We start from the raw sequence: 26,540 nt of genomic DNA, 5'->3' as shown, positions 1-26,540 counted from the left end.
AATGTAAAACGTCCAAACAAAATAAAATATGGGCTGATTCAAAGTGGGAAGAAGCGAAGGTGCCAGGCCACAAGGTACCCGCATACACATGGCATTCACACACACACACACACACACACACACACACACACACACACACACTAAATAAATAATGAAAATAAATAAATCTCCCTGAGATGCCAGATGCACTGACTCACATCTATAATCTCGACATCAGCAGTAGAGACAGGAAATTACCCAGAAACCCGTGGGCCGGCCAGCCTGGAAGACAAAAGTAACCCAGACCAGAGAGACCTCACCTCAACACGGTATAAGGAGCGCCAACACAGAACGCCATAAGTTGTCCTTTGCTCACACATTCACACCCAGGCACAGTGAATAAAAGCAATTTAAACCCGGGGCTGGTAAAATGGCCTAGCAGTTAGAGGGCCTACGGTTCTCTCAGAGGATCAGTCGGGTTCCCAACCCCCACACTGGGTGGCTGGTGATCTGTCACTCCAGCTCCGGGGGGATTATAGGTCCTCTTCTGGCCTCGGAGGGTACTGATATTCATGCACACATACCCATAAACAGATACACGCACACACACACACACACACACACACACACGCAGAACTTTTCAGGAGGAAGTAAGCTACAGAGATGGCCTAGCAGTTAGGAGCCTCAGCTGCTCTCCCAGAGGACCTGACTTTGGTTCCTATTGGAACCAAATGGTGGCTCATAAGCACCTCTAACTTCAGCTCCGGAGAACCCAGTGGTCTCTTCTGGCCTCTGTGGGCACCAGGCATCAACACAGTGCATCTGAGCAAAACCACTTATACTCATAAAATAAAAGTAAGTAAATCTCTTAAAAATGTTTAAAATACGGGGCTGGAGAGATGGCTCAGTGGTTAGAGCGCCGACTGCTCTTCCAGAGGTCCTGAGTTCAATTCCCAGCAACCACATGGTGGCTCACAACCATCTGTAATGGGATCTGATGCCTTCTTCTGGTGTGTCTGATGACAGCAACAGTGTACTCACATATGTAAAATAAATAAATAAAACTTTAAAAAGAAAGTTTAAACTACGGGGGAGGGGAGATGGTTTAAGGGGTTTCCACAGGGGAAACCGGGAAGGGGGACAACATTTGAAATGTAAATAAATAAAATAACCAAGGAAATTAATTAATTAATTAAAATATTTTCAAATGCGGGGGTGGGTGGGGAAGGAGCCTTTGTCTGGACACACAGGAAAGGAGCGTCTACCTGTTTCTATGTGTCACCTCATTTTACAAGGATGTGTTAGGACTTTGCTCTAAAGTCACACAGAGGGCAGTGCCAGAGCTGGGAATTCAGGTCTCTTTCCAAAGTCGTGCTTACAGTGCATTCATGCCTCAGGGGGAGAGAGGGAAGGACTGAGGCCCTTGGAGCTGGGGAGAAACATCCAGCTACCCACGATGCCCTTGGTGACCCCTTCTTCCTCTGCTGTCTTCCCTCCCTCCTCCTCTACTCCCTCCTCCTCTTCCTTCCCTCCTCCTCTTCCTTCCCTCCTCCTCTCCCCTCCCTCTTCTCTTCCTAGTCCTCCCTCCCTCCCTCCTCCTCCTAGCTCCTCCCCCCTCCTCTGTCCCCAGTGACTCCCCTCACTGGATTGAAGGCATTTCCCTCCAAGGCTGCCAGGCTGCTGAGTAAACCCAAGCCCAGCAAGGCCCAAGGTGAGGGTCACTGTCAGCTGAGTCTAAGGCCTGAGTCACTTCCTGACCCTTGCTCAAGAGGAGCCCAGAGTGGCCAGCTGTGCGAGGGGGTGGCCCTCCTGGGCTTGGAAGACTTCCCTCGGGTTCCTTTCCTTTCTGGGCTCAGCTCTACCACACTGCAGATACTCTAGCCCCTTTTCTCCTCTCTGGCCGGGAGAGCGCATCTCTCAGGGCCAACTCTGAGTGGTCCGCCTATGACCAGCCATGGAATCTGGCTTCCAAAAACACGGGTCCTTTTTTTTTTTTTTTTTTTTTTTTTTTTCAGGGCTGGGGACCAACCCAGGACCTTGCGCTTCCTAGGCAAGCGCTCTACCACTGAGCCAAATCCCCAACCCCTAAACACGGGTCCTTAATACAGAACTACCAACCCAAAGGGTCTCAAACTTCTGCTGTCAGCCCCTCCTTTGTCTTCCCATGGGGTCTTGGGACCATCGGAAGATGGACCAGGAACGGCTGTACGGAGGAAGCCACGTCCCTAAGCGTGATTCGGTTTGGTTTGGAGACATCGTTGAATACGTTGCTCCAGGGCCCACCATGCCAGCTGCCTTACCCAGTTCTGCCCCTCTCCGGCCTCGTGATCCTTTGCTAATCACTTCAGCCCTCTATGCCTGTTTGTCACCTCTCCGGTGAGGGTGCTCGGCCTGACTCACCAGCCTTCTGCCCTGGAGTGGAGTATGTAAAGCACACTACTCGTCGGCACATGGCGAGCACGTACGTTTACTAGGTAATTTTCACGCCCAATGGGCTGACTCTGTCATCCCTATACATTCTTTGGCATGTTCTTAGGATGATTAACAGACGTCCCGCCCACAACATGTCAGTGGAGGTTGTTCTCCTCAGTGCTTGGCGGACCGTGTGGGAGAAGCAGCAGGGTAAAGTTTGGGGGTCCGCAGACAGCTCGATGAGTCTCCAGGCTAGCACGTTGCCCTCCTGTAAGCCTCTCTCCTTGGACAAATGCAGCAAGCTGGCTCACAGAGAAGCCAGGGAGGATGGGACAACATCCCTAAGGGCAGGCATGAACTCTTCCTCCAAAGTCCTCGTGACTGAAATTGAGAACAAAGTCTCCCAGGGACCCCCAAAGACAATGCCATTCATGGGGCTTTAGAAATCAACAAAAGTCTGCACTCGGAATTGGAAATTTACTCTGGAGGCAGAGGCAGGGGAATATCTACAAGTTAGAGAGCAGCCCAGCCTACCTAGAAAGTTCCAGACTAGCTAAGGTACATAGTGAGACGCACTGTCTTAAAAACGGTCACCACCAATGTCAAACAAACTCCCACGGACATTGAGATCTGTGTGAACACTGAGGACTGTAGGATTAGCTGCCGTCGACTCTGGGTTTGTTTATTGTTTTGTTTTGTTTTTTTTAACTATGTACATGATGACATCGGTGCTGGAAGCCGAACTCAGGTCATTTTCAAGAGCGGTGTGGGCTCTAACCTGCTGAACAACCCCTCCATCGTTCAGTAGGGTCTCATTACGTCACCTATGCTGGTCTTCAGCCCACCGTGCAGTCAAGGATGATAATTCTCTATTCTTTCTTCCTTCCTTCCTTCCTTCCTTCCTTCCTTCCTTCCTTCCTTCCTTCCTTCCTTCCTCTCTCCCTCTCCATTCATTCTCTGTATCTCTTGCCTCTTCTCTCCCTCCTTCCTCAGGGTCTCACCCAGTCCGACATTAAACTATGTACTGAACTGGACTCGAAATCGTAGCAATTCTCCTGCCTCAGCCTCTACCTCCCGCGTTGAGTACAGACCCGAGAGCCACCATGCCTTGCCTGTGAAGGGTATATTTCTCAAACTAGCAACAAGTCCTGCTCACCCCCAACCCCTCCCAGCTCTTCTTACAGGGCTTAGAGGGGGGGGGATCAGGGCAGCCTCACAGGCACCCCCTTCCTGCAGGGCATCCCCCCCCCCCACCCCCGCACCTGCAGCAGGTGGCTGGTACGGCTGGGGCGTGGGCCGAGGATGGGCGGAGTCCGGAGCGCGGGCGGGCGGTGGGCAGGCCTGGGGCGGGGCCGCACCTGGGCGAGGCGGCAGGTGCGCCGCCCCACGGGGAGGAGCGGGCGCGGGGCGGAGGGGACCGCGGCGGGACACCCGGCCGGGAGCCCGCGGGCAGCCACCGCAACGTTCTCGCAGGGCCGCCACCACGGGGTCCGGAATGAGCCTCATTCGGAAAAGGGGCTTCTACAAGCAGGACATCAACAAGACTGCCTGGGAGCTGCCCAAGACCTACCTGACGCCCGCGCACGTCGGCAGCGGGGCCTATGGCGCGGTGTGGTGAGACCCGGGGACCCCAGGAGGCAGAGGAGCCAAGGGTCACCTCCTCGGTAGCCTCCCCGGGTGAACCCGGTGGCGGTGGGGCCCCTGTGGGTTGAGTCGCTGGCGAATCTGGTTCTCCAAGGCTGTAACTTTTAAAAGGGATCTCGGAGTTCGTGGGACAGATCCCTGCGGTTGCAGATGAGGCCCCAAGAAGGGAACTTGCTAAATCGCAGAGTAGGGACTCCCGGCCTGCTCTGCATCCTGTCAGCAAGACCTGTTTCTGTCCCTGCTCCGCTGCCCCTTCCTCAGTGTCGCCCCCAACACACAGACTCTGCTGGTCTCAGGCCAGCCTGGGGAACCCAGAGTAGAGGTGGCTAGGACAGGGCGGGAGGGACAGGGAGAGTTTAGGCTCTTTGCGCAGCCCCTCCCCTTCACCTGCCTGTGACCCCGCAGCTCGGCCATCGACAAGCGGACAGGGGAGAAGGTGGCCATCAAGAAGCTGAGCCGGCCCTTCCAGTCGGAGATCTTTGCCAAGCGCGCTTACCGCGAGCTCCTGCTGTTGAAGCACATGCACCATGAGAACGTAGGCTGCCTCAGGGGTGTGGATGTGTTGGGGATCAGAGGGCAGGCAGAGAGGCCCAGGAGGGGGCCTACCCAGGGTCCTGGGTGCAGGGCCAGGAGAATGAACCTCCCTTACCCCACCCTGGTTTCTCAGCTAAGGACTAAGGAGAGTCCAATGAGAAGGTGCCAGGACTTGTCCAGCTTACTTTCCAGAGAAACGCACAACCGTTTCTTGATTGTGAGGAGGAAGTAGGCACAGGGGAGCTTCGTGATTGGTTCTGAGACAACTCCAGTCCTGCCCGAGCCTGGGCTCTTGAGCTAAAGTCTGACGCCAAACACTCACTGAGTATTTAATGCATGCTGGAAGCTGGCTAACTTCTCTAATCCTCTCCATAATACATGCAGTCCAGGGTTTGTGGGGAAGGGGGAGGACACTAAAGCACAGGAAGGTTCCCCGGATTATGCAGCAGCAGAGCTGACCTTCGAAATGGAGGGAGGTAGAGCCTGGTGCCTGACCATTTGACCATCCTGATGGTCTGATGGAAACCATGACCCGGCTCTGGACCAGGGAGAAGGGCTGGGGTCCATTTCAAATAAAGCCTTGTACATTGTGAACCCCCAAATCCTTTCAGACAACCTTTCCTCAGTGGCCCCCAGTTGTCAAGTGGAGGGTGGCTTGCCTCTGGCTCTGTGGCAGGCAAGGACAGACTGACAGATGTAGCTGGGGACCCGGGGTCTAAGGCTGGAGCTGAGGTCCACAGTCCCAAGAACCTGGAAGCTCAAAGGCTTTTCATCCCCTCCCCCCTCTTGACCCTCAAGATTTGTTAGTTGGAAGTGGGTCCGTTCACCCCGAACCCCAAATTTGGGAACAAGCTTACCTTGTTCTCGGTCTGGGTCCCCCCATACTGTTTTCCTGCCAGCTGGGGCCACCTTTTGTAGCAGAGGGTGACCTGGATGGGGGACCTGGGTAACTGAGACCCTGAGGATAGGGAAGAATGGTGGGGACAGTCCAGCCTCACTGGTGACCCTTTCTCCAGGTCATTGGGCTTCTGGATGTCTACACACCGGCCACTTCCGTTCGAAACTTCCAAGATTTGTGAGTCGGGCTGCACTGGGGTTGGGGTATTGGTAGATCTTAATGGTGACTTGGAACTACTTTGGGGCAGAGTATTCCAGGTGGAAAGGGCCCTCCCCCCCCAGCCTGCCCCAGCAGTTCTTGTGCCTCCCTAGAGAGGTACGTCGGCTGGGGATGGAAGGGCTGTAAGGTATCTGCCCAGAGCTGTCTACACTACACAGCTCCTACACTTGTTACCAGACCCTGGCACCAGGAAGAACTGCTGGCCCTCGAAGGGTGTGTACTGACTCCCCTCACAATTCCGGGCAGTCAGGTGTGACTTTGGACCTCATGATACCTAGAGAGTTTGGTTTTGTTTTTCCTAGAAGGAAGTGAGGGCTGGGTAGCTCTGTACCGTCTGGGTGATGTGGTTTGACTGTTACAGACAAGCAGAACATTTAGTTGCAAGTGTCAGGTTTTGCTGGCGAGAGCCTGGATAAGGATGCTTGTTTGGGTGATACTGAGAATTCCAGGTGTGAGTGGCAGCAAAAATGGCTTCCTATAAGTTAAGCTTCTTCTTCTCATCCTACCACAATGCCACTGGGGCTGCGGGAGTGTTTCGGTGTCTTGTCTCTTTAAATTGGACCTCTCATGTAGCCCAGGCTGACCCCCAACTACCTATGTAGCCAAGGATTGCCCTTGAACTTCCCATCCTCCTGTCTCCAATTCCCAAGAGCTTGGTTTCCAGGCCTTGGTGCCGGGAACCGAACTCAGGGTTTTGTGCATGCTAGACAAGAGTTCTACCAGCCTAGCCGCATCCCCAGCCCACAAAGAATGGAAGTCCCAAGCAGGGTGTTGATACTGTCTGTCAGATTTAGAGGACATGGCCAACAGCTCTGAGAAAGGAGCAGAAGTCCCTGGGGAGAAACAACAGTGTTGAGGACCCGGACTTTGATCTACATTACAGTGTGGGATCCCCAGGGTAGACCTGAGGCCAGCTCAAACCAAGCTGACAGGAACTATGCCATCTGTTTGGACGTGGTGGCTGAGGGAGGTTGATACAGGTGACTAGGAATCCCAATCCCTGCCTGGCATTTGAGGAGGAAGAACGGACCTTGAGGAAAAGATAATGAGCTTGACCTCGGGTCCCTGACTCATCCAGAGCCCGTGAAATCACAGGAGAGGGGAACAGGGATGTAAACCAGGCTAGTATCCTCTTTGCGGGTGATAGCTGAACCCCAGGGACAGGACATGATAAGACGGGATACAAGGATGTTGATCCAAAGTCTACATTTGCTAGAAGGCACAAAGGGTGAGCTGGTGGAACCCGGAAGGAGAGGAGGGCTGGCAGGTTACTGTGAGGGAGCTGTCACTCAGCAGGACGACACAGTGGAAGAGTCACTGTGCTTGAGGTGGTGACTGGGACCTTGATCCCAACAGTTTAGGACAAACACAGGTACTAGATTGTGAGAAACAGTGTATGAAGGCAGTGAGGTAAACTCTGTGTGTGTGTGTGTGTGTGTGTGTGTGTGTGTGTGTGTGTGTGTGTGTGTATGCAAGTCCTTGAACGAGCCCCTGAAATCAAAGACAGTTATGAGTTGCCTGATGTGGTTGCTGGGAATTGAACTTGGGTTCCCTAGGAAGACCAGCAGGTGCTCTTAAAAGCTGAGTGATTCTTCTAGCATCCAGCAGTAGCTTTCAGAAGCAAAGTCCATGGAAGGCAAGGTGGTAGAAACATGCAATCCCAGCACTCAAGAGGCAGATGAAGCTCTGTGGGTTCGAGGCCACCCTTGTGTACATTGAGTTCCAGGCCAGGCAGGACCTTATAATGAGGCCCTGCCTCAAAATAAAAGAAAGAAATGTGTGCCTGCGTGCATTCAAGTGTGTGTGAGTGTGCGCTCATGTGCGTGCCTGTGTGCGCCTGTGTGCATGCCTGTGTGTGTGTGTAATTGCATGTGCGTGTGCATGTATGTGTGTAACACACACCTTTTATTACCTATTACCTTTGTTTCTAGCTCTGCTGTTACCTTGAGTCACACTTCCGGGTTGCTGACCCTGGCCAGTTTCTCTTGAGTGCTTAACAGCTGGGGTCTCTTCTCCACCCTCTGAGGATTGTTTCCTGTTTCCTTCCGGGCAGGGCCTCTATACTGTAGTTAGGGGAGCCAGCTGGGGTGGGCGTGGCCCTCTGCAGGAGAAAGTTTTGGATAGAGGTAGGAATGTGGGCAGAGGCTGCAGGCTCACAGCTGGTCGGCTAGAGAGGAGGGCATAGCCAGGGAACCTTTGTATGAATGCAGGCTTGTGTGAAACCCACCCTGAGTTCTACCAACCAGGCTGCTGTGGCAGACGTGCCAGGAGCCCAGGCTGGGCACTGCCGATTCCTCATTATCTTGTTTTGTGTGCGTGTGTTCATATGAATGGAGCTGCATGTGTGTGTACTATACAAGTATGTATGCATTGTATGTGGGTGCTGAGGCCTGAACTTCTGTCCTCTTGTTCTAGTCATACATGTGTGCATATGTGTCCGTTTATCTGGGGGTCAGAGATCAACCTCCTATGTTGTTGTTCCACATGTTCTATCTACCTTGTTGGTTCTTGTGATTGTAGGTGTGTGTGTTTGTGTGTGTGTGTCCACCTGCGCGAGCGCTCTATCCCCTGCACAGTGAGTTTTGCCCACTGCATGCATGCAGTTCCCACAGGGGCCAGAAGAGGGCACCAGATCCTCTGGAACTGGAGTTACAGGTGAGCCTCAGGATTTGGATGCTTGGAACTGAACCTGAGTCCTCTGAAAGATCAAAGCCATCTCTCTCTCTCTCTCTCTCTCTCTCTCTCTCTCTCTCTCTCTCTCTCTCTCTTTCCTAAAGATCTATTAATTTATATGAGTACACTGTCACTTTCTTCAGAAGAGGGCACCAGATCTCATTAGCCACCATGTGGTTGCTGGGAATTGAACTCAGGACTTCTGGAAGAGCAGTCGGTGCTCTTAGCTGCTGAGCCATCTCTCCAGCCCTCAAAGCCATCTCTTTTTTTTTTTTTTTTTTTTTTTTTTTTTTTTTTTCTCGGAGCTGGGGACCGAACCCAGGGCCTTGCGCTTCCTAGGCAAGCGCTCTACCACGGAGCTAAGTCCCCAACCCCTCAAAGCCATCTCTTATCCCCTTCCCTGTTTTCTGAGGCAGAGTCGCTCACTGGCTTGCCAATTAAGCTAGGCTTGCCGGCTAATCTCAGCACTAGGATTAGAACTGAACTCCACTACACCCAGCTTTTATATGTGGGTGCTGAGACCTGAACTCCAGACCTCCTCATGCATCTGAGCACTGTGTCAGCTGCACCATCTCTCCAGCCCCCAGACTCACCATGTAGCCCAGGCTGGACCTTAACATGTGGCAATCCTGCCTTAGCTCTCCAAGTGTCCAGATTACAGGCATGAACTATCACACCTGAGTCTTCTTACGCTTTCTTGCCCGGTGTTGTCTCCCAGGTTCCTGTTGTGCCCTACTTCTGTCCCCACCTCTCTGAGGTCACACCTGGGCCCATGGGAGGCTGGGAACTGTGCTAAAAAAAGCCTCCTGCCTTCCAGCTACCTGGTGATGCCTTTCATGCAGACCGACCTGCAGAAGATAATGGGGATGGAGTTCAGTGAGGAGAAGGTCCAGTATTTGGTGTACCAGATGCTCAAAGGTCTAAAGGTGGGTGGAGCCCGCATGGCAGCCAAAGGCCACCTCGGTGTCAAGAGCCAGCTCACTGCGATGGGGCAGGGGGGGTTCCGAGACGCTGGTGTGGAAGCTGGTGCCTCCCATTCACCTCTCTCTCTTCCTTTCAGTACATCCACTCAGCTGGTATCGTTCACAGGGTGAGTGCTTTCTCTGCCACGGTGGTCCCGGTCCAGGGGGAATGTGTGCTGGGGTGGGAACTGGGTACTCTGGTGGCCAGAGAATTGGGTGCAGCAGAGAGAGTGACAGTTCTCAGGAGACAGAGGCTGTGAGTGTTTCAGGGTTAATGTGGTAGAATGTCTGGGTTGAGAGGTTGGGGGAGACACCTAGGATGGAGGGTGTGTGTGTGTGTGTGTGTGTGTGTGTGTGTGTGTGTGTGTGTGTGTGTGTGTGTGTGCCCCTGAGCCCCTGAGCCAATAGCTGGCGCTTCAAGCTCTGAGGATAGGGGTGGTGGAAAAGGATGTAGAGTCCGATGTCATTTTTACACAGGAAGAAACTGAGGCCTGAAGGAGAAGTGAACTGACCCAACTGTTGTTGCAGTGTAGGGAAGGATGTGTGTGTGCATGCACACATGTGTATGCACTGTGTGTGTGTGTGTGTGTGTGTGTGTGTGTGTGTGTGTATGAGAGACAGACAGACAGACAGACAGACAGACAGACAGATCTGAGGCCACCTGCCGGCTCTGCATCAGTTTGATGTCTCCTCTCTGCCCCCCCTCCCCCAACCCTCCCAGGACCTGAAGCCAGGCAACCTGGCCGTGAATGAAGATTGTGAGCTGAAGGTGGGTCACAGCAGGTCCACCCAGGCTTGGGGAGGTGGATGGAATTTTGGGTGAGGTAGGTTCTGTCCCTCAGAACCCCGTTCCTCAGCCAGCTTGTTATCCCTGTGTCCCTTGAGCCATAGATCCTGGACTTTGGGCTGGCGCGCCACACGGACGCGGAGATGACTGGCTATGTGGTGACCCGCTGGTACCGGGCTCCTGAGGTGATCCTCAGCTGGATGCATTACAACCAGACGGGTCAGTGCCCAGCTGCCCTGCAGGCCCTGGTGACCTACACTGGAGAGCATCAGATGGGCCAGACAACACCCCTCTTTCCTTACAGTGGATATCTGGTCTGTTGGCTGCATCATGGCTGAGATGCTAACCGGAAAGACACTCTTCAAGGGTAAGGACTGTATCCTTTGCTGGAAGTGGATGACGGCTATCTGGGGACCCCCTTCCCTCAGCAACAATATTTAAATGCGTCTCGCTGTGGCAGCCAGACAGGCCCCCTGAAGGATTATTTATTGCCTGTAGTTTTATTTTTCAGACAGCAGACCTGGCTGGCCTAGGACTTGCTATGTAGGTCAAGCTTGCTATGTAGGTCTCTACCTCCCGAGTACCAGGACTAAAGGTGAAACCGTGGTCTCCTGTGTCCCAGCAAACGTCTCAGGCTCATTATGTAGCCAAAGACGACCTTGAACTGCTGCCTCTCTTCCTGTCACCTCCCAAGTGCCGGGGTCACAAACGTGTGTCACTATGCTGGGGATGGAACCCAGGGTTTCATGCTGAAGCCCAGCCCCTAGAATGGTTTTTTTTCTTTTCTTTTTTTTTTTTTTTTTCAGAGCTGGGGACCGAACCCAGGGCCTTTCGCTTGCTAGGCAAACGCTCTACCACTGAGCTAAATCCCCAACCCCCCTAGAATGGTTTTAAAGATTTATTTTTATTTATGTGTACGTCTCTGTGAGTGCAGGGTGTGTGTGTGCAGATACTCTGAGAGACCAGAAGAGGGCGCCAGATCCCCTGGAGCTGGAGTCATGGGGTTTTTGGTTTTTGTTTTTTGTTTTTAAAGTCACGGTGCTGGGAACTGAACTTGGGTCCTCTAGAAAAGCACCAAGCACTCTCCGGCCCCACTAGAATGGTTTAAAATGCAGATATCAAAAGATAAAAATGAGTCTTTCCTGCCCCTACCTCTGCTAAGAAACCGAACATAAGCACGTGGGGGATCCCTCATGAGCCAGGCAGGAGAAGGGACAGGGGCATCCCACTCAGCTCAGAATGAAGAGAGAAAAGGGGAGGGGAATTTGGCGGGCTGGGTCTGGGTAGCCTGGGCAGCCTCCTCCTAACCTGGGCTGTCTGTCGGGAAGCCCTCGGGAGACCTGCTCCAGCCGTGCCAAGAGCCTGCTGTGGTTAGGTGGGACTGGAGCCAGGAGTGTCTTCCAGGCTGCCGGGAACGAGGCTGGAGGTGGGGCGGGCGGGCTCCGAACACCGCAGAGAGCAAGGCTGTGCCTTAACTGAGTGCCAAGACCTGGACCAGCTGACCCAGATCCTGAAAGTGACTGGGGTGCCAGGTGCCGAGTTCGTGCAGAAGCTGAAAGACAAGGCGGTGAGTGGCTCTGACTGACACCTTCCCATGGGGTCCCTCTACACGGCATCGCCTCTTTTCCTCCGACGGGGCCTTCAGCCATACTTTTCTCCCCCTCGGGCCAGTGCCTGAAGATATCCTATGTTTTTCTGTCTTCCAGGCCAAATCCTACATTCAGTCCCTGCCCCAGAGCCCCAAAAAGGATTTCACACAGCTCTTCCCACGCGCCAGCCCACAAGGTGAGACCTGGCTCCGATCCCCAGAGTGCCTGCAGCCCATCCCAACAGTCATCTGTCCCACGCTGGGTGAGGCTCACCTTGTGGTCTGTCCCCGCAGCTGTAGACCTGCTGGACAAGATGCTGGAGCTGGACGTGGACAAGCGTCTGACCGCTGCTCAGGCGCTCGCCCACCCCTTCTTTGAACCCTTCCGGGACCCTGAGGAGGAGACAGAGGCCCAGCAGCCGTTTGATGATGCCTTAGAGCGGGAGAAACTCACCGTGGACGAATGGAAACGTAAGAGATGCCCCCATCCTCCCTCCACCTGCCCACCCTCCGGGCCTGAGGTGACACACCTGTCCCCAATAGCTGTCCATCTCCTGTGGGCTTTTCTCCTTGAGCTGGTTTCCACCGTCTGAGGGTGGGCTCTCCCAGGCGCACCCTAAAGCGCACGCGCTTTCCACAGAACACATCTACAAAGAGATCGCCAACTTCAGTCCCATAGCCCGGAAGGACTCGCGGCGACGAAGTGGGATGAAGCTGCAGTGACTGTCCGATCTAACCTGCGGCTGAGCCCGAGACTGTGACAGGGCCAAACTCCCCCTCAGGACCAATATTATTTTGTCACTACTTCTATCTCAGGGTTTATAGGAATGTAGTGTCCTGAGCCGAGGGAAGAATCTTCCGATGGCCTAGGGTTCAGGCCTGAGGGAGCAGAATTCCAGCCTGCTGTTTGGGGGGTGGGGGTGTGGTGTATTAAAACAAACATGTGGGTGATTGCCTGGCTGTGGGGTCCCTTCCTTCCTGGAGGGTTGGGACCAAGGATATGTCAGTCAGGCTGAGGGCCTTATAGGGAATGGCTGGGGTCTGCTTCTGGGGGGGGGGGTGCAGCACAGACCAGGATGAGGGCTTACAGAGATGACTGCCTTTTATCTTTTTGGAGGTCAGAATATATATATTCACATGTAGCCCAGGCTGGCCTCCATGTAGCCCAGGCTGGCCTCCATGTAGCCCAGGCTGGCCTCCATGTAGCCCAGGCTGGCCTCCATGTAGCCCAGGCTGGCCTTGAGTCTTTCTCTTCTCCTTTTTTTTTTTCTTTTTTCTTTTTTTCGGGGCTGGGGACCGAACCCCGGGCCTTGCGCTTGCTAGGCAAGCGCTCTTCCGCTGAGCTAAATCCCCAACCCCCCTCTTCTCCTTTTTTGAAACAGCATCTCATCTCGCTATGTTGCCCTGGAGCCCTGCCTGGCTTGGAACTCAAGAGCTCTACCTGCCTCTGTTTCTGGGTGGTGGGATTAAAGGCGTGCACCACCAGCCAAATCCCCCTTTTCTGTTTATTTTGAGACAGCATCTCTCTAACTCAGGGTAACCAAATGCTTGAAAGTCTACCTATCCTTGGCAGTTCTCGGCTCGTGCCAGCCTGCCCACCACCACACACACACCTGCCAAGGATGACACTGCTTCCTGTGTACCTTCTCTCAGCTTTTTCTCCGGCTTGGGCTACCCCTGCAATCCCAGCACTTGGGAAGCAGAGGATCTCAAGTTGCAGGTCAGAGCAGCCCGGGTTGCACACTGAGAAAGACCCTGTTTCAAAATGGACCTAAACCGTTTGGAGTTAGGGCTGGGCCAGCACTGTGCAGTCCTACTTAAGTCTGCAGAAACTTTCCAGACAAACTCACATCCTGAGGTCCCAGGGGGTTGTGAACCCTGGGGTCTGGGTGGCGGGGGACAATAGCTTGCTACAGATGGCGCAGGGGAGGTCACTCCTGAGCCCCGTGCTCTGTCCTCTGTCCTGTTGGGAGCCAAGTGTGTTAGGCCACCGAGCCCCAGGAGCTGCAGGCAGCAGGCTGTTGCTGGCAGGGTCTTTTGGGTACCTGATAAGCAATGGAGACTCAAGGAGAAGGGGCGGGAGAGTGAGCGCAGCAGCAGCAGGCAGACATGGGTATTTCTTGGCTGAGATCGCAACGCTCTGTTCCTCCCAAGCTGCTCAGCGCTAGGAAGAAGGATCTCAGTGTCAGACGGCCAGTGACATCGTGATTCCTCCCTCTGCTTTGGTAGAATGAGTTCAAATACGCAGGCCGGTCTGGGTTTCTGCCTTGGGTTTCTGCCGTCTGCCATCCCATGCAAGGAGGAACTGGTTAAAACGCAGACTTCCTGCTCTGAACGTGTGAACTGCCCCCTCACCTTAACCCCAGAACGACTAAGTTGTATTAGTCCGAGCGTAGACGAACCAACCAAGGGAGGGACCTGATTTCAGGAGCACATGGTCTCTCGGGGGCCAAAGTAGAACCCCACTGCTGTGTGTTCCCTCTTCCCTGGGCGGCCTCCCATGGAAACACATTGGTCCTGGGGTCCACTGTGAGGCTGACCTCCAATTAAAGGCAAGTCCTGCAGAAAAGAGCTCTGTTCTGTGCTGTTTATTCCTTCGCTCTCCCCGAGGCTCAGGTGGACCATTTTTAAGGCAGCGGAGGGGACGTCGGGTGTTCTATTAGAATCCGCGCCATTTAAAGTAAACTCGAAGGCGAAGAAGGGTGGGAGGCGAGTTACCCATAATGCACCGGTGTTCGGCCAGCACGTGTAGCTGCGCTCATGCAAGATAGAAGCAAGGGGCTTGCTTACTGTGTTCGCTGTCGGCGGAGAGGCTCTGACAAGTCCTGAAGAAAATAAGTATTTATTCTGAGACAAAATGGCTTCGGATGGCCTGGAACTCCTTGTGGAGACCAGGCTGAGCCGGAACTCACAGGGATCCTCCGGCCTCTGCCTCCCGAGGGCTGGGGTTAAAGGCGTGTACCCCACTCCCTGCTGAACTCTCTATTTAACCCTGACCCTTCCTAAACATACGCCATCACAGGAGCCCATTTTCGTGTGACAGCGCCACACAGCCTCCTGCATGGAGTAGAGGAGCCACTGTCTCCCAGCAGACAATGTATGTGCCTTGGTCTCAACTCTCTGGTGTGAGCTCTGCTGGGAATAAACACCCGTGAGTGAGCGAGCGAGTGAGCAAGTGAGTGAGTGAGTGAATGGAGACATCATGGATTCCCTGTTTAGCCAGTCCTGGGGTGATGAGGACTCCGGAGAGCACAGGAGAGGTGCAGAGGGGGTATCCCCGAGTGCGGCACCCTGGAGAACAACAGTCTCCCCCGCCCCCCCTCAAAAAAACCCCTCAGCTTCGAATATCTAGGCTATTTCTCCAGCAGACAGGGAGGAGATTACAGTCCAAAGGGCTTCATGGCCTTGAGTGTCATCCACTGGGTCCCGGTTGACTGGCCTGAGAGAATAAAGTAAATGCTGGCAGGCCTGGTGACCCTGACCTTGGTGATCTGACCTTGGTGGGTGAGCTAAGTGTTGCCTGGGTGCTGGGTGACTCAGGAAATGAACACAGAGACAAGAAAGCCTCCCTCGGAGCCAGGGACAGGCTCCCAACAACAGTTACATCCTTCCTCCCTATCCTCCTCTCTCAAGCCACTGAAAGGTGTCCTTGGACACTTATCACAGCTCCCCCGACTGGATGGGACTGGATGGACTGCAGGGCCCGAGTCATCCCAGGTCAGGCCTTCCCTGGCTTAGACTGAGTGGATGGACGCTGTCTCTGTCTGTCAGGCAACTATGAGGAGGCCCTGGGGCAGCTGCTGTAGGAGAAAAAAGCCAGAGTTGAACTAAGAGGGGAAATGACCCAGCTGTCACAAGAAGAGAGGGGTCCCAGCAGCCTTGGATAAAAGGAGGAGGCTCTACTCCTCCTCTTGGCCTCTTGTGTCCTAGACACCCCCCAGGGCTCACTCCTTCCACACTTCCTCGGTGAGATTTTCACCTGAGGGGAGGGGGTGTCTCCATCTGAATCTGGATCAAGGAAGAAGCTAGGGACCCCTAACCTCTGCAGTCACCGTGTAGAGGCCCTGGAGCATGGTGGGGTCAGTGAACAAATGCTTTCAATCTAGGCGTCAATGGGAGCTGCTCGCTGAATGTTCTGGACTTTTCTTTGTGTCTATAAATCTCCCTCCCTCTCATTACTGAGACACACAACCACGTCTCTCCCCAGGAGGCCAAATGGTTACAAGGTTACAGCCAAGCGCTAGTCCCTGGGGAGTAGAGGAGCCTCTACCAGATACTTTGGAATTTAAAAGTTTACTTAAGGTTTTTTTTGTTTGTTTGTTTGTTTTGCTTTGCTTTTGTTTGTTCAGACACACCAGAAGAGGGCATCAGATCCCATTACAGGTGGTTGCTGAGATTTGAACTCAGGACCTCTAGACGACCAGTCAGTTCCCTTAACCATTGAGTCATCTCTCCAGCTTCTAAAGGTTTACTTTTTAAAGCCAGGTAGCAGTGGTGGCCCATGCCTTTAATCCCAGAGCTCATGAAGCAGAGGCAGGCGAATCTCTGAGTTTGATGCTGGCCTGGTTTACAGAGTGAGTTCGAGCATAGCCAGGGCTACACAGAGAAACCTGTCATACAACAACAACAACAACAACAACAAAAACAAAAACAAGCCCCACAAATTCCATCTTTTAATCATTACTTCTGTTGGAAGCTTAGCATTTCTGTTCTGAAATAAAACACAGAATGTAATATGTGTATAACGATATGTGTGTATAAAACACATAAATGGGCTGCCAAGATGGCTCGGTAGATAGGAGCTTGCTGCACGTTCAGAGGACCCAAGTTCAGTTCCCAGCGCCCACAGGAGGCAGCTCACAATGGCCTGTAACTCCAGCTGGCCTGCAAGGTCATCCAATGCAGACATATACGCAAAACTAAAAACAATTTTTTGCTTGTTTTTTTTTTTTTTTTCAAGACAGGGTCTCTCTCTGTGTAGCTCTGGGGGTCCTAGAATGAACTCTGGAACCAGGCTGGCTCCAAACCTACCTGCCAGTGCCTCTGGAGTTCTGAGATTAGAGGTGTGCATTGCCACCTCCTGGCTTCCGTTTGTTTGTTGTGTTGTTTTTGGTTGTTGCTTCATCTTGGTTTGGGTAGAAATAGTTTTAAAATGCAAACTACTTGAGCTGGAGAAACTCCTCCATATTAGAAGCACTGGCTGACCCTTCAGAGGGGCCAGGGAAATGGCTCAGTACTTTTTTTTCTTTTCTTTTCTTTTCTTTTCTTTTTTTCGGAGCTGGGGACCGAACCCAGGGCCTTTGCGCTCGCTAGGCAAGTGCTCTACCGCTGAGCTAAATCCCCAACCCCACGGCTCAGTACTTAAGAGCACTGGTTAACCTTTCGGAGGACCCAGATTTGGTTCTCGGCACCCACCCTGTAGCTCCAGTCTCAGAGAATCTGATGCCCTCTTCTTACCTCGGAGGGCATCAGGCACACATGTGGCACGCTTACATACACGCAGGCAAAACACCCTCATACATAAAATAATGAAGATTTTTTTAAAATTATGTGTACACCTGAAGTATCATTCAAACATTCAACCCCCAGAAATTTATCTAGGAAATATACACATGCTTAAAGACTTTCTTCATGCCAGGTCTGGTGATGCATCCCTTTGATACCAGCAGAGGCAGAGAGACTTCTGTGAGTTCAAAACTAGCCTAGTTTGCATACTGAGACCTTGTCTCAAAAATAAAACCTAAAAAAAAAAAAAAAAAAAAAGGTTTTTCCATTCGTCTCCTATTGATTTTTCCTAAATATCTGGTAAATTTTGATTTTATCTGCTCATATTGTAAAACGTAGAGGGGGCTGGAGAGATAGGTCAGTGGTTGGGAGCACTGTCTACTCCAGAGGACTAGGGTTCAATTTCCAGCACCCACGTAGCAGCTCATGGCCGTCTGTAACTCTAGTTCCAGAGGATATGCATTTGCATGCAGGCAAAATACACGTACATAAAATAAAAAAACAAATCTTTTTTTTTTTTTTTTTTTTAAGAAAGAAAAAAAAAAAAATAGAAAAGGTCATTACGGGTCATTACGGAGAGATGGCTCAGTGGTTAAGAGCACCCGACTACTCTTCTAGAAGTCCTGAGTTCAATTCCCAGCAACCACATGGTGGCTCACAACCATCTGTAAAGAGATCTGATGCCCTCTTCTGGGGTGTCTGAAGACAGCTACAGTGTACTTATATATAATAAATGAATAAATCTTAAAAAAAAAAAAAGTATTTAAAAAAAAAAAAGAAAAGGTCATTACGGACCTCGGTAGGTCCGTAAGGGTCCATGATTCATCTAAGAATGATACCCCAGAACTCAGATAATATGTAAATGCAAAAGGTGTTTTATTCTGCGGAAGTCCAGCATGCTGGGGTCTCCCACTACGAGATAAATAGAGATTTAAAGCACATTAGGGAATTTCTGGGGTGGGTGACCTCTATGTTAATCTGTTGGGTTCATCTCTACGACATTCCATTATGTAGTGTCGAGGCTGGAAACTCGTTGGGGAGGTCCGGTAACTGCTGCTGACCCATTGTCTTTGCCTCAGGCCAGGTAGCGGGACAGCTTCTGAGGCCTGGATTTGCCTGGAATCGACCAGTTCTTGGAAAAAGAGATTTAGGCCTAGTCTCCTTAACTACAAATTTGAAGTCTGTCATGGTGTGAGCCCAGCCTTCTCGGGTCTGTATGTCTGGGATAAGGTGAGGATGAAGGACTTTTCAAATCCCAGAGTCTGAAGGTCCTTATTTGAGGTGCCCGATCCACGCCGGCATCTTTCTTTCCTCCAGACTTGTGTTTGGTTCCTTCTAGACTGGAACAGACTGTCATCCTAACCCTGCTCCTGAATTTCAGCTCAATACTACTTCCTCTTCTGGACTTACTACGGAGAGAGAATACCTAGTGTGTTGTATGGATGCACCACCTGTCAATTAAAAAGCCTATGGCCTAAGGCTTAGGCAGGAAATGGGAGGCGGGACATCGGAGAAGCAGAGAATTCTGGGATAGAACCAGGCTGGGGAAGAATCGCCCAGAAGCATGCATGGAAGGAGAGAGACGCCTAGTACCCGAGCACAGGTAATCAGCCACAGGGCAGAACGTAGGTTAAAATAAACGGGCTCTTTTAAGTTATATCTTCTAGCTCTATGGCCAAGGTATTTATAAATATATCTTGAGACTGAGTCTTATTTCTAGGAGCATGGGGCTGGTATGAAGAACCGGACACAGTTTCTACATTTATTATCCCAAGATGCTCTGTCTGAGAACGTGTCTCCCCCACCCTTACTAGAGAAGGTCAATCCTTTACAGCCAAAGGCGCATCCCAGCATGCTTTAAGAAATACAAATTCAAGTAAAATGGAGCAACAGGCTTACATTAAAAGAATAACCAGGGTCTGGAGAGATCAGAGCACTGGCCGTTCTTCCCGTGGACTTGGGTTCAGTTCCCAGCACCCGCATCAGACAGCTTACAACTTCCTGTCAGTCGAGCTCCAGGGGATCTGACCACTTGTTTGGGCCTCTGCGGGCGACTGCCACAAATATGCAGGCACTCACGAATACACACAAGTGAGTTTGGTGCATGACTTGAGTTCCAGAGTAGCCCAGGCTACTCCGTGTTGAGAGTTGGTGCTGATACAAATGCTAAACACTGACCCCTAACCTCTGGTTGTCCCAGGCAAGTAAATGTCTGTGTACAACAGCCTTTGTTATGTATACCTTGCTCCCCCGATTTAAAGGTATTGGGTAAATAAATGTGGCTACAGCCAGTTCCTGGGGAGAATGGAGGTAGGAGTGGTTTCAGTTACTGGGCTGGGGGTTGCCAGTAGGAACCTTGAGGAGAGAGAGAGGAGGAAGAAGGAGGGAGGCGAAGGAGAACAAGGAGCCCACCGGGAGAGCAGGTGGGTGGTGAGCATGTGGCCAGGAGAAGTGGACCCTAAAGAGTGTTGGAAGGAAACAGCCAAGGCGAGAGTTAAACAGCAGGTACTTGGGGAGCGAGCGCATCTGGGAATTAAGTCTAGCATACAGAAAAATAAATTAAGGGTGAGTCAATCACCCAGTAATTGTGCTAGAGCTGCTTAACACATCCTCGGGACTCTGCCTCAATTATTGGGGGGCTGTGCGGGTCCTATTAATAACTGAGTTATTGTATCACAAAATTAGCAGTTACAACTCAGCGAGACTCAAAAAAATTAAGAGGAAGCATATAGTTTTTTTTTTCCCCTAATTTATAGCCAACCAAGGTAGACTTTGTGTCTGCCCACCAAATGAGGAGAAATGTGTCTGGTTTGGAGCTGAGATTTCCCGCGTGGGTGTCCTTGTGGTTTAGAATCTTCGTGCTTGTTGGGGACCCGTTCCAGCTGTCTGCTCAACTGATTAATCACAACGCTGATCACCCGGGGTCTCTCCGATTAACAAGGGACAGACCGTAGTGTGTGTGTGTGTGTGTGTGTGTGTGTGTGTGTGTGTGTGTGTGTGCATGCACTTCCTGTCTCAGTCTCCCAATGCCAGGGCTACATACACTCACACCTGACTTTTTATATGGGTCCTAGGATTTGAACTCAGGTCCTCATACTTATACACCAAGTACTTCTACCTAGTGAACCATCTCCCCAGCCCATGCACCACACTTCTGATGTTCCAGAAGTTTCTTAAAGTAGTGCAGAAGGAATTTTCAAGGAAGGAGCAAACACTGGACGTGTTTCTCCTATGTGTCTGTGTCTGGGCCTCAGACAGCTGGTGCACACTCCCTTCGCCAAGGGCCTGATGGATGAATATCTTTGAATACCACCTCAGTGGCCCAGATGCCTCTGGCACGGGGGACTGGGATAGAATGCCTAAATGTAAGGGGATTGGGCATTTCTGGGGTGGCAGAGACCATGGTATTACGAGAGTCAGTCTTGTTCACTTGACTGGACTTGGGATGACCTAGGAGACACATTCCTAGACATGTCTGTTACGGTGCCCGCCCCCATCCTAATTTTACTGAGGACAGAAGATCTATCCTAATTGTGGGGTCCCATGGGTGGGTCCCAGGCAGGATCAAATACCAGCCGAGAACCAGCATTGATCTCTCTCTGCCCCTAATCACAGTTTGGCCACATAACTTCCCTACCGTGACAATTATCCCTACAAACCACCCACTCAGATCAGCCATTTCCCACTTCAAGTGGCTTTTGCCTGGCTTCTTGTTTGCCACATCCAGGAGAAAAAGCTAACTGTCACTAACATACGTTAGGTGGAGAAATTGGCTCTCCAAGGGTCTCCTTGTTTAAGCGCCTTCTCAAACCTCCATATTGGGGCAGGCTGACCCCCTGGCTCTGAAAACAGAGAGGAAAAAAACAGCAAGCTATAAAAGTATCCCTCCCCACCTCGCCCCCGCCTGAAGTAATTGTCTTCTCCAAGGCTCTGTCTGCTACCCTAGGCCCGGTCCTGGAAGCTTTTAACCTACATACAATCTTATCTAGGCCCAGAGTGTTTTCAGCCTCTGAGACTTGTGGCTGAGTAAACTCACCCTTTCTAGTTCTTTCTGAGCTCTGGCTGGCTGATTCAACTCAGCTGTTCTGACTCAAACGCCTCCAAACTCCTTCAAGCTGACTGATTCAATCTGGCTTCTCTTTTAGCCTCTGACTTTTTTGCTCTGCTTGGCCTCGTACCAACTCTGTCTGCTTCTGTTCTCTCTCTCTCTCTCTCTCTCTCTCTCTCTCTCTCTCTCTCTCTCTCTCTCTCCCTCTCCCTCTCCCTCTCCCTCTCCCTCTCCCTCCCCCCTCTCTCTCTTCCTCCCTCTCTCTCCACTGCTCTTTCCTAAGTTACGTCTCTTTCCTCTCTTCTTGTGAGAGTTGGGCATATCCTTTTCTGTTAACTTTTTCTCTGATTTGTCACTTTGTCGGCCACTCAATTAGACATGACTTTCAAGCACTGGTGCGACGTTATTTCTCTGCTGGTGAAAGGAGCGGGATCCAAGCCAGATTAAATTAAATTAAAGGCAGGACTGAGGCTAGGGAGTCACCCTGGGAAAGGAGAGTGGGGAGAGGGAAGAGAGAATAAGAAAGAGAACTGCAGGGAGAGAGGGGGAAGGGGAGACAGGGAGAGAGAAGGAGAGAGAGAGAGCTAGGGAGATCAAAAGGTCTGGATTATATAAGAGACAATCCCTTGGGGAAGGGCAGCCCAGCCTCTGGGCTGGAAAGTTCAGGGTTGGGGGTAGGGTGTACCATTTAGGGACTGAAGGATGCTGGGAGACCAGGTCCACTTTCATATGTAAAATAAGCACCTGGTTCTGAAACCAAACAATGGGTACTTCCTGTGCAAACTAACTGTCTATTGTTTGGGGTTAAAGGTATGTGCTAAGGCTGAGCCAAACCGCAACCTGGAACAGGGTTTTTAGTAAATAACACAACCTCTGGCTTCACAATGTAATCAAATGCCCTGCAGCAGCAGGCAGCTAAAGAAAACTAGAAGCGGGGTTGGGGATTTAGCTCAGTGGTAGAGCGCTTGCCTAGGAAGCGTAAGGCCCTGGGTTCGGTCCCCAGCTCCGGAAAAAAAAAGAACCAAAAAGAAAAAGAAAACTGGAAGCCCTGCGACCTTGACTAGGATCATTAGGGGCTAGAGACATGGATCGGTGGGTAGGAATACTGGCTGCTCCTCCAGAGGACCCAGATTTGGTTCCCTGCACCTGCACGGAGGTTTGCAACTGTAACCACTCCAGGTCCCAGAAACGGAGTTTTTGCTTCAGGTCTCCACAGGCATTAAATGTTTGCATACAGAAATACACCGGCCAGCAAAACATTCATACACATAAGATGTGTTTATAATTCTTTTCCATTTTATAGCATTTTATTTAGTGTGTGTGCGTGCGTGTGTGTGTGTGTGTGTGTGTGTGTGTGTGTGTGTGTGTGTGTGTGTGTGTGTATGCTGCATGCCGGCATTGTTCCCCTGGAGCTGGGATTTGAACCTGCGTCCTCTGTAAGAGCAGCAAGTGCTCTATCTACCCAACCATCTCTCCATCTTAGATGAAGTCTTTTCTAAGGGAAGTTTTTATAAAGGGATTCCCATTTCCCAAAGAGATCAACTGTAGCCTTTTCCACTGTGTAAAAATGCTGTGTGGGGTGTATGGGGAAATTCATTCACAAACTAACCCCAGCATGATCTCTGGTGCGTCAATGCTAGACATCTGTGAGCCACCCATTGGCGGTCGCTTCATTTGCTCTCTCTCCTGCTTTTTTTTTTTTTTTAAAGATTTATTTATTTATTTTATGTATGTGAGTACACTGTAGCTGTCTTCAGGCACATCAGAAGAGGGCATCAGATCTCATTACAGATGGTTGTGAGCCACCATGTGGTTGCTGGGAATTGAACTCAGGACCTCTGGAAGAGCAGAGCAGCCAGTGCTCTTAACCACTGAACCATCTCTCCAGCCCCTCTCTCCTGCTTTGATGGTCTGTCCATCCATCCGTCCTTCTAACTGCATGAACCCCCAAGGATGGGTCCATCTGGATGATGCTCCTCTTCGTCTAGAAGTATCCAGAGCTGTCGTCACCCTACGGTCCGCAGCTTTCCAAAAGCTCGCAGAATTATTTTATATTTCCAGTTATACTTTCCTGCCGGGTGTTTTTAAGTCTGTGTAAATAATCACAGATTAAAATTTACTCGTTTAAATTTTACTCCATTTCATGTGAACGGCCATTTTGCCTGCAGGTGTGTCTGTGCGACGTTTGTGTGTTCGGTGCCTGCAGAGGCAGAGAGAGGGCATCCCATCCCCGGACACTGGGGTTATGGATGGTCATCAATTGCAGTGTGGGTCTAGGAGATCAATCTCAGGGCTTCTGGAAGACCAGTCCCTGTTGTTAACTGCTGAGTCATCACCCCCGTGTCCAGAAAGTTACATTCCAAGGAGAGCAGGCTGGGACTGGAGAGCTCCTAATGACCTTGAGCTGTAAATTATCTTCTAAACAAGGAGGCTGAATCCTGCCCCTAAGCACTGAGCCTAGGTGTTGAGGTGGTAACTGCAGGTTTAGCCACACCCTCTTCTAACGTCCACCAGTACGCATGAAGGTGGGATGTATGAAGTCTAGGGCCAGGGACTGGGGTGATCAGCCTTTGCGTTAGGACATGATCAAAGGTTGGCTTTCTGTGGTCAGTGTCTCTGTCTCTGTCTCTCTCTCTCTGTTTTAAAGATTTGTTTATTTTATGTACGTGAGTACACTGTTGCCATCTTCAGACACATCAGAAGAGGGCATCAGATCCCATTACAGACGGTTGTGAGCCACCGTGTGGTTGCTGGGAATTGAACTCAGGACCTCTGGAAGAGCAGTCGGTGCTCTAACCACTGAGCCATCTCTCTAGTCCTGGACTCTGAGACAAACAACTGCAAACGAATGGAGATTAAAAACACACACAGTGCTGTGGGGAGTGGCTTCCCCCATGTGTCTCACCTGGGATGAGGGTCGCGGTCGGTCTTTGCTCCTCCGTTGCCTGCTGTAACCACCAGTGGAAGCAACTTGGGAGGAAAGTGTTGACTTTGTCTTATACTTTTATCGTGAAGGGAAGTCGGGGCAGACCTCTAGGCGTGAACTAAAGCAGACGCTATGGAGAGATACTACTTACACATGTGTTTTCCAGGGCTTGCTTTTTTTTTTTTTTTTTTTTTTTAAATCATTTCTTTTTATTTTTTGAGATTATGATATAATTCCATCATCTCCCCCTTCCTACTCCTTTTTTTTTTTGTTATTTTTTTTTTTTTTTTATTAACTTGAATATTTCTTATATACATTTCGAAAGTGTTATTCCCTTTCCGGTTCCGGGCAAACATCCCCTCCCCCTCCCCTTCCTTATGGGTGTTCCTCCCACCTCCCCCCATTGCCGCCCTCCCCCAACAGTCTAGTTCACTGGGGGTTCAGTATTAGCAGGACCCAGGGCTTCCCTTCCACTGGTGCTCTTACTAGGATATTCATTGTTACCTATGAGGTCAGAGTCCAGGGTCAGTCCATGTATAGTCTTTAGGTAGTGGCTTAGTCCCTGAAGCTCTGGTTGCTTGGCAGCTTTTTTTTTTTTTTTTTTTTTTTTTTTTTTTTTTTCTTTTTTTCGAGCTGGGAACCGAACCCAGGGCCTTGTGCTTGCTAGGCAAGCGCTCTACCTCTGAGCTAAATCCCCAACCCCCCAGGGCTTGCTTTCTTATACTCCAGAGGACCACCTGCCCAAGACCAACTGGGCTGGGTCTTCCCACATTGATTATTAATTAAGAAAATAGGGGCGGGGCCTAGAGAGAGGGCTGGCTGGGTGGTTAAGAGCAATAGCTGCTCTTTCAGAGGGTGTGGGTTCAGTTCCCAACACCCACATGGCCGCTCACGACTGCCCATAATTCCAGTTTTAGGGGATCTGATGCCGTTTTCTGGCCTCTGTAGGTACACAGATACCAGTAGGCAAAACAGCCATACCCATAAAACAAAAATAAATAAAAGTCCAGACGTGCTCACGAGCCGATCTGATGAGGGCCGTTCCTCGGCTGAGTTTTTCTCTGCCTTATGCCAAGTTGACCGACGCCAACCAGAGAGTCAACCACAGTTTTCTTCTTTTTCGCCAGTGACTGGCTTTGGAATGATGACCACATCATCAATTCTAGACAGGAAGATTCTTCATGACAGGACTTCTAGAAGCTTCCAGGCCATGCCACCTCGGCCTTAAAACTCCTCACACCGGGTTGGGGATTTAGCTCAGTGGAAGAGCGCTTGCCTAGCAAGCGCAAGGCCCTGGGTTCGGTCCCCAGCTCCGGAAAAAAAGAAAAAAGGAAAAAAAAAAAAAAACTCCTCACACCGTCCCAGGAGCTGAGTAGAAGGAGGAGCCTCTCTTCCTCCGTGTGGTGGCGGTTCCTGGTTTGTCCACTTGACCACATCTGGAATGAACTACAATCCGGAAATGGAGGGGCTCACCTGTGATCTCGATCTTGAAACTGGAAGACACAGGCTTCTGACCCGGATTTTGACATGGAGATCTTGAGGCATGGTGGCTATGAAAAGCTCAGGCCCAGGCAAGGTAGTATAGGCCTTTAATCCCAGGAGGCTGAGGCAAGCGGATCTCTGAGTTCAAGGCCAGTCTGGGACAAAACAAATCCCAGATCCAGGCATGGTGGTGCACACCTTTAATCTGGGCCACACCTTCTGCTGGAGGCCTACATAAGGGTTTTGGAAGAAGGAGACTCTTTTTTTTTTTTTAAAGGTTTATTCATTTATTATATATATAAGCTGTCTTCAGATACACCAGAAAAGGGCATCAGATCTCTTTACAGATGGTTGCGAGCCACCATGTGGTTGCTGGGATTTGAACTCAGGACCTCTGGAAGAGCAGTCAGTGCTCTAACCACTGAGCCATCTCTCCAGCCCGAGACTCCCTCTTGTTCAACTGCTTGCACTTACTTGTCTGCACCTCCGTTGGAACCCACTTCTTCAGGATTCCAGCTTACACAGGAGACCGACTGAAACCACCCAGCCTCTGGGACTGAGCAACTACCAGATACTTGGGGTTGGGGATTTGGGGATTTAGCTCAGTGATAGAGCGCTTGCCTAGGAAGCGCAAGGCCCTGGGTTCGGTCCCCAGCTCCGGAAAACAAAACAAAACAAAACAAAAAACTACCAGATTCTTGGACGTCCCATCCACAGCGGCCCACTGTTGGGTTAGTCAGACTACAGGCTGTCGGTCATCACAATGAATTCCCTCGCCCTAGAGAGACATTCCGTGAGTTCTCTGACTCTAGAGAACCCTGACTAACACACGCTCCTGTAGACATTGCAGTGTTCAGGACACTGAGTGACTGAGGTCATTGTC

At 51.1% G+C, this 26,540-nt stretch overlaps 1 protein-coding gene across 1 annotated transcript; it reads left to right on the top strand.

The window, feature by feature from the left end:
- The first annotated feature begins 3,786 nt into the window (after window positions 1–3,786).
- On the top strand, window positions 3,787–12,750 carry Mapk13 (mitogen-activated protein kinase 13). The gene is made up of 12 exons (XM_032889169.1): window positions 3,787–4,005; window positions 4,441–4,570; window positions 5,586–5,644; window positions 9,177–9,285; window positions 9,420–9,449; window positions 10,043–10,090; window positions 10,213–10,327; window positions 10,413–10,484; window positions 11,596–11,675; window positions 11,815–11,893; window positions 11,991–12,167; window positions 12,337–12,750. Exons 1-12 carry the CDS (start codon window positions 3,887–3,889, stop codon window positions 12,417–12,419), a joined length of 1,101 nt encoding a protein of 366 aa, XP_032745060.1. The 5' UTR covers window positions 3,787–3,886; the 3' UTR covers window positions 12,420–12,750.
- The last annotated feature ends 13,790 nt before the right edge of the window (window positions 12,751–26,540 follow it).

This window comes from Rattus rattus, chromosome 18 (genome assembly GCF_011064425.1).
Source record: "Rattus rattus isolate New Zealand chromosome 18, Rrattus_CSIRO_v1, whole genome shotgun sequence".
In the NCBI taxonomy this organism is placed as follows: Eukaryota; Metazoa; Chordata; class Mammalia; order Rodentia; family Muridae; genus Rattus; species Rattus rattus.
The sequence above is the reverse complement of the archived record's forward strand: the minus strand, read 5'-3'. Positions and strand labels throughout refer to the sequence as shown.